We start from the raw sequence: 6000 nt of genomic DNA, 5'->3' as shown, positions 1-6000 counted from the left end.
ATTTCCTTGTTATTGACTTTTGCTTCATCTTAAGATCTTGCTGTCTTCCAGTCTCTATAATAAAATAAATCTGCCTCACTCTGATACAGACAGATCAGTAGTTTGTCACATTTTTTAAATTCTGTCATTTTCTCCTGTACCCTTGTATGTTCTTGTTTCAGTATTATTGCATTGTTGCTAGTATTTAGTCATTTTGCCCCAGTCCCTTAACCTATAGCTATGTGTTTATGGCCTTCAAGTGTGAAACTCCATACATCCATCCATACAACTCTCCCTAATTCATAGGTCAAGTGTCCTTTCTTCAATTCGAAAACCCAAACAGCATTTATTGAACAATATATTAGTAAATAAGTGCATGTATTTTGCATATTATGAGATTAAAGAACATGAGATCTTTGAATTTGTGGACACTTTGACTTTGTTTTCTGTCGTACAGCTTTGGCCACCAAAGACCGCAATTCTGTCATTGATTGTTTTTTATCTCCATTCTCAATGAAAACATGAGATTAAACTTTTTCTCAGTCATCACTATGAAACACATGGGGTAAGCATCATATAAAAATCTCCTTTTTCAGTGGAGCACTTGCTAAACTATTCATCCTGTAATTGAAAGAAACCCCTAGCAGAAATGTTCACAATCTTCATCAAAATCTTTCAGTCAGACAGTCAGAAGTTGAAATTGACTTTAGTAACATACAGCAGGTCTCACCGACTTGAATTTTCCTAACCCTTGATGAGTGTACCATGGAGACTCCACATTCTGATCTACATGATATCTTCATCAGATGGCGCTTGGTCAAACCTCTCAGGATATTTAGGGACTCCTGCCAACCCAGTAATGAACTGTTAAAGACACTGAAGTCAAGCAGACAACTCTGTAGTCAGAAAACTCAGCCTGAAAGATTCGGTAGGAGCGTCTACCCGTATGCCATCAGACTGTTAAATACACAGCATTATTAGATTGTGGGATTGTTATTGCTGAATTCGATTTCAGAACTCTACACCTTTAGGCAAAGCTACAGTGCAACTTCTAGAAGCCTGATAATGGCTGCCAACGAAGTGCTGCGAGGCAATGGAGGACACCAGAGGGTCAGAGCGTGACAACAGGGCACCCTGAGCTTCAGCTGAATGGAAACTTCACATTTAATACAACAGATCTAAAATAACAGCAGCACTAAAACTGAATCAGGGTTAAAGATGAAGACTATGCACATGTTCTCATACATTCTCATTGTTATCAATGAAGTTCACCAATTTTAGTGTCAGTCCATCTTACAGGCCTATCCTGTGCTGACAACAAATGCCTGCCATGTTTAGATGTCTTACTAGTCTGTTTGTGCTAGTAAAGTGCGTCATTCTGTGGATTCTGATTTTCTTAGAAACGCTGAGTATGACTTCACTGCTTAGATGTGAGCCCAGGCAAATCAAGCCCACCGCTTTTTGAGATGTTGTTCATCAGCAGGTGATCAGATTCTTTTGTTTTTTGTTACGTAGCATGTCACTAATGCATTTTGTTCTTCCAGTGTTCAGAGGAAGCCCACATGATATCCAGCTGGCGTTAGAGTTAATCAAATTATTCCGGGCTGTAAGTTGTAAATCAAGTGCATGCCCTGACTCCATTTTGATTTCTTCTGCTCTCCTCTCCTTACTTGGGCTGATGTGATCCTCATACCACAAGTCTGCTTCTAATCTGAACAAAGGCTGATAAGTGTGTGCCCTGCTTTGTTAAACATTCTAAAAAAGATCATAAAAGCATGGAGTTCTCATGAGATCTGATAAAAGCTGAGGGTCTTATTGTCAGATCACAGGCCATTTTATTTTAATGTGTTTCTGTCACTTTAAGACTCAGGCGTGTCAGTGTTGGCAGGCTGCCGTTTAAAAACGAAAGAGAAATAAATCAGAGGAGGAACACTTTATACTACTCCTTTTGTTTTATTACACGTCATCTTCTCCTTCTACAGACTTATAAGACATTAAGAACATGAAAGACTGACACATTGGGCATGAAGTTCACAGACCCCTGATGAAGGACAAATCCTCGTGATGTGTGAGCTCTAAATGGGGAAAGTGGAGAGAAAACAAAGTGAAAGCAGTAAGTGGAGACATTATGGACGTTTATTACATTGCTGTTAGATGATGGAAATGAATCTTTATTTGTGAGTGATAAGAATTCTAATTTTCAGTAACGTGTAACTGGCTTGTGCTACAGAAGTTACCTTCAGCTCGTGCAGATTAAGTGTGTGTTTAGTGAAGGAGCCTTGAGCTGAGCAGGAGGTCTTCATATGAGATCAAGGTGCTGTCATGAATTAGCTTGTCCACTCTGAGTATTCACCAGTAAAAGTAACTGAAGTCAAGACCACCACAACAAACATTAATGAACACTGATCAGGATTTTACAGACGTAGGTTAGCCTCAGCTCCAGCACAGATATCTTCAGCTCCTTTTTCAAAAGGAAAAGAACTGAACATCTGCAGCACATTCCTACTACTACACATTTAGGTGATGTGATTCAAAAGGAATTGTGAGATTTGATTGTGGTGATAATCATAGTGATGAAGGGGGAAACAGGAGTGCAGATGGTTTATGGTATCATCAGTGAGTGTCAGGGTGAAAGTAGAAATAAGTAGAGGACAGTTGGGGTGTCACATTCTTTTTCTTGATTTGATTACTGAATCTGCTGGCTCAGCTGAGAGTCTTGTGTTTCATAAAATGGTGGGCGGTGAAGACACATCAGGAGTACACATACGAGAAAGTTAAAAATGAATGAATTGGTTAATGAATTCCTGCACTTTAGTTCAGTATCAAGTGGCACTGTTAACATATTAAATATGTACATCACATATACGCTAACATCCTGCGTAAAAGGAAAAAAAAATGACATTAGATCAACAAAGATATGAGCTCGCTTACTGTTAGTGTCATTTCTGTGACCAAAGATTCTACTGGATTGGCTGAAAAGTGAATGTTAAATGAGAAATAGAAACCACTAAGAAGGAAAAACAGTTTTTCCAGTCTGATGTGGCTGTGTGATGTGACGCTGTTGATGTCGAGTGTTGAAGGCCTGTCTGAGTTTATCATAAGAATAGCCGTGTAGAGAGGAGTTGTGTCCTCACTAAAGAAGAGGCAGTTGGGGCTCTGGAAACTCTAAACCAAGGAGAGACCACACAGAGTGTGACAGATATGAGAGGAGACCTTCAGTGAGAGGCCTTATTAAATTATGTAATGTGTCAGAACAAGTAACAGTTTCAGGATTGTCACTTCTGGGGAAAATGAAATGTCTGTGACTGTTCAACAATTAAATGGTGACCAACCCAACGTAGATCTTTACAGTAAATGAACTGTTACTTGATTTTAGTCCTTCTGGCTCTCATTTTAAAAGCTTTATTTCTGTCTGGATTGGTTACGATTTCAATACCATTTTGAATAACTGTTTTGTGTCATTGTCATTGACTATTGGTGACATGTCTCTGGATGTCACAGTTCTTCTGTTGTAAAAAATTGGTGTCTAGCTTGAAAATGATACTTCTATAGATTGTAGAAATGCCTTTGATAAATATACTGTAGGAAGGGGAAATTTCCAAGTGTTTAAGCACCATTTGTTTTTCAGTTTTTCATTTCACCTCACATTTTGTTTTTATCCCTATTTGGTTCTGCTGGCCTCAGTTCTTCATTTAGGAAATTTCCTTCTACATTCATAACGGCTTTGCTTTCTTTTTTTATATCCTTGTCATCTCTCTAAAGTGAATCTCATACTTTCTAGGACTCACCAGTTCATAAGGATAACAAAAGGAAAAGAGAACACAATTCATATTGGTGACCACTGGGTGGGCCAGTCTGATGCTGTTGTCTTTAGTTGGGGGGCTGCAATAAGGCAAAGGTGGATGTGACAGACCACAGATGTACCACTGATGTCTGCCAGTTTGATGACAGAGTGTCATTCCTGTGCCATTGTGGTAGAAATGATTAAAACCAAACTAGATAAGTAAAGAACTGTGAGTTCACTGGGATGAGAGAGTCTTCTTATCGTAAAGATCAATGAGGTAAAGGATGACAATAATAAAATAAAAGAGCTGAGAGTCGAGTTGAGAAGCTTCATGTCCACCAAAGTGCACAGGCAGTAAATCAAACTAAGAATGTCAGTTAATGCCCTTTGGGTTATTAACACGTAAACACAAATGATATAAATGGTGGTCTCTGCTCCTGTCATGTGAAGTGTAGATGACGCAGTTTGATCTGTGAGTTGTTTTACACAGCAGTCTGTCAGAGGAGCTGACTTCACAGGTACAATGAGCTCTTCTTTGTGTTTCAGCCATGAACCTTCAGATGCGATGGACTCTTCTTATCTTATTGTTTCTACACAACACAGATATCTCCTGGGCAGGTATGGATGGCTGGTTATGTTTTGTTAATTTTTGATTGTAATGACTATTTTGTTGTATTTATTCACTCAGTCTGGCTCTGAGGCTAAGGATCTGTGCTGGTATCCCAAAGGTTGCTGGTTCGAATCCCCATCACTGCCAAAGGAGATCTACTCTGCTGGGCCCTTGAGCAAGGCCCTTAACCTGTAATTGCTCCAGGGGCACTCGATGTACAATGGCTGACCCTGCGCTCTGACCCCAAGGGGTATGCAAAAAACTAACAAATTCGTAATACGAGAAATTGTATAAGACAAAATAAAGAACAAAAAAAAAAAAGGTATCCTCCTAGCACTGTTCACAGATCTTTGTCTTTCTGTAGAAACATATCTGTACTGTGTTTTGTCAAATCAGAAAAGGAGAGTTAAATTGTATTTCTTTTTATAGCTTATAGTAGTTTAAATGTAGAAAAAGCAATTTCAGGACAATTTATTCTTCAAGAAGTCAGAAGGAAAAAATGAAGTCCACAGCAGCTATGAATTTAATGGTAGATGATACGGCAGCATTTATTGTATACATACGCTAAGATGATTTTCATGAACTTTTGTCATTTTTTCTAATTTACAAATCACATCCTGGTCCTCACTCCACTCTTGTGGTTTCCTTTCCAGACAGCTTCATCGTTGTCGGTCCTTCTAAGCCCGTCGTCACTTATGTTGGTGAAGATGTGGTCCTGCCAGCCTCCCTCTCACCAGCTCTTAATGCTGAGGTCTTTGAAGTCATGTGGGTTACAACGGACTTCTCCTCACCGGTGCTTTTATACCAGGATAAGAGAATCAAAAAACAAATTGAGAGAAGAAAAGTAATGGTCCTAGACAATCTGAAGTTTGGCAACGTATCTCTAATAATCAGAAATGTCCGTGTTTCTGATGATGATCTCTACAAATGTTTTGTTTTCTCTGGAGAAAGAGAAGAACAGACTCAGGTCTCACTCACTGTTAAAGGTAAGTGTGCATTTGGGAATTACAGTTTTGGTTTCTACTTGTATTATGGGATGGCACAGTGAGTCAGTGGCTGGAGCTACTGCCTAATGAAGTCCATGTTCATTTCCCATGAGCACTTGCTGTCAGTGTAGAGTTTGCACTTCCACCACCCAATCAAGTTTGACTTTTTTTGATTTTCCTCTCAAATAGAAAGACGTATGAATTGGGTTAAGTGGTGAAGTTAAAGTCGGCCAATATGAGTGACTGTGTTCCATGATGAGATGAGGAGGATATTAAAAATAATAATGAAACATTTTATTTATGTAGAATATTCCTCATTCTCAAAGCTCTTCACAGAAATACAGAAAGAAAAATGGGGCATATATGATATTGGAAAAAAAAACACTAAATAAAGATAAATATACAGTAGGATATACAAAAGAGTGAAATAAAATAAAAGTTGATAAACCAGAATAAAATACAAAAATACCAAAAACTACAAGTAAAGCTTGGATAAATAACTTAACATGTAATACAAATAACGTCATTTTGGGATAGTTCTACAGCCTCTGAAACTATATAAAGGAAATAGGGTGTATAACTATCCGTCTATCTATTATCCAACCCGCTATATCCTAACTACAGGGTCATGGGGGTCTGTT

General features: G+C 38.5%; 2 protein-coding genes and 1 long non-coding RNA gene across 8 annotated transcripts in view; 2 read left to right on the top strand and 1 right to left on the bottom strand.

The window, feature by feature from the left end:
* The window catches only part of LOC127527483 (uncharacterized), a 1026648-nt gene that overhangs the window by 598778 nt on the left and 421870 nt on the right, over nt 1-6000 (bottom strand). The gene's annotated exons all lie outside the window — the stretch shown is intronic.
* LOC114644737 (butyrophilin subfamily 1 member A1-like) overlaps nt 1-6000 on the top strand; it is a 722023-nt gene that overhangs the window by 623678 nt on the left and 92345 nt on the right. The window lies entirely within an intron of this gene.
* The window catches only part of LOC114644157 (butyrophilin subfamily 1 member A1-like), a 339284-nt gene continuing 335165 nt past the window's right edge, over nt 1882-6000 (top strand). Inside the window, exons 1-2 of one of the 3 annotated variants that reach the window (XM_051926427.1) lie at nt 1882-2092; nt 4310-4381. In XM_051926427.1, the coding sequence (XP_051782387.1) occupies nt 2059-2092; nt 4310-4381 (106 nt within the window). In that variant the 5' untranslated portion in view covers nt 1882-2058. Of the gene's footprint in view, nt 2093-4309; nt 4382-5181; nt 5360-6000 lie in introns of those variants that run through there. The other 2 variants (XM_051926428.1, XM_051926426.1) reach the window with 2 other exon arrangements.

Source organism: Erpetoichthys calabaricus, chromosome 4 (assembly GCF_900747795.2).
Source record: "Erpetoichthys calabaricus chromosome 4, fErpCal1.3, whole genome shotgun sequence".
Lineage (NCBI taxonomy): Eukaryota > Metazoa > Chordata > Cladistia > Polypteriformes > Polypteridae > Erpetoichthys > Erpetoichthys calabaricus.
Note: the sequence above shows the minus strand (reverse complement) of the source record. Positions and strands in the feature narration are given on the sequence as shown.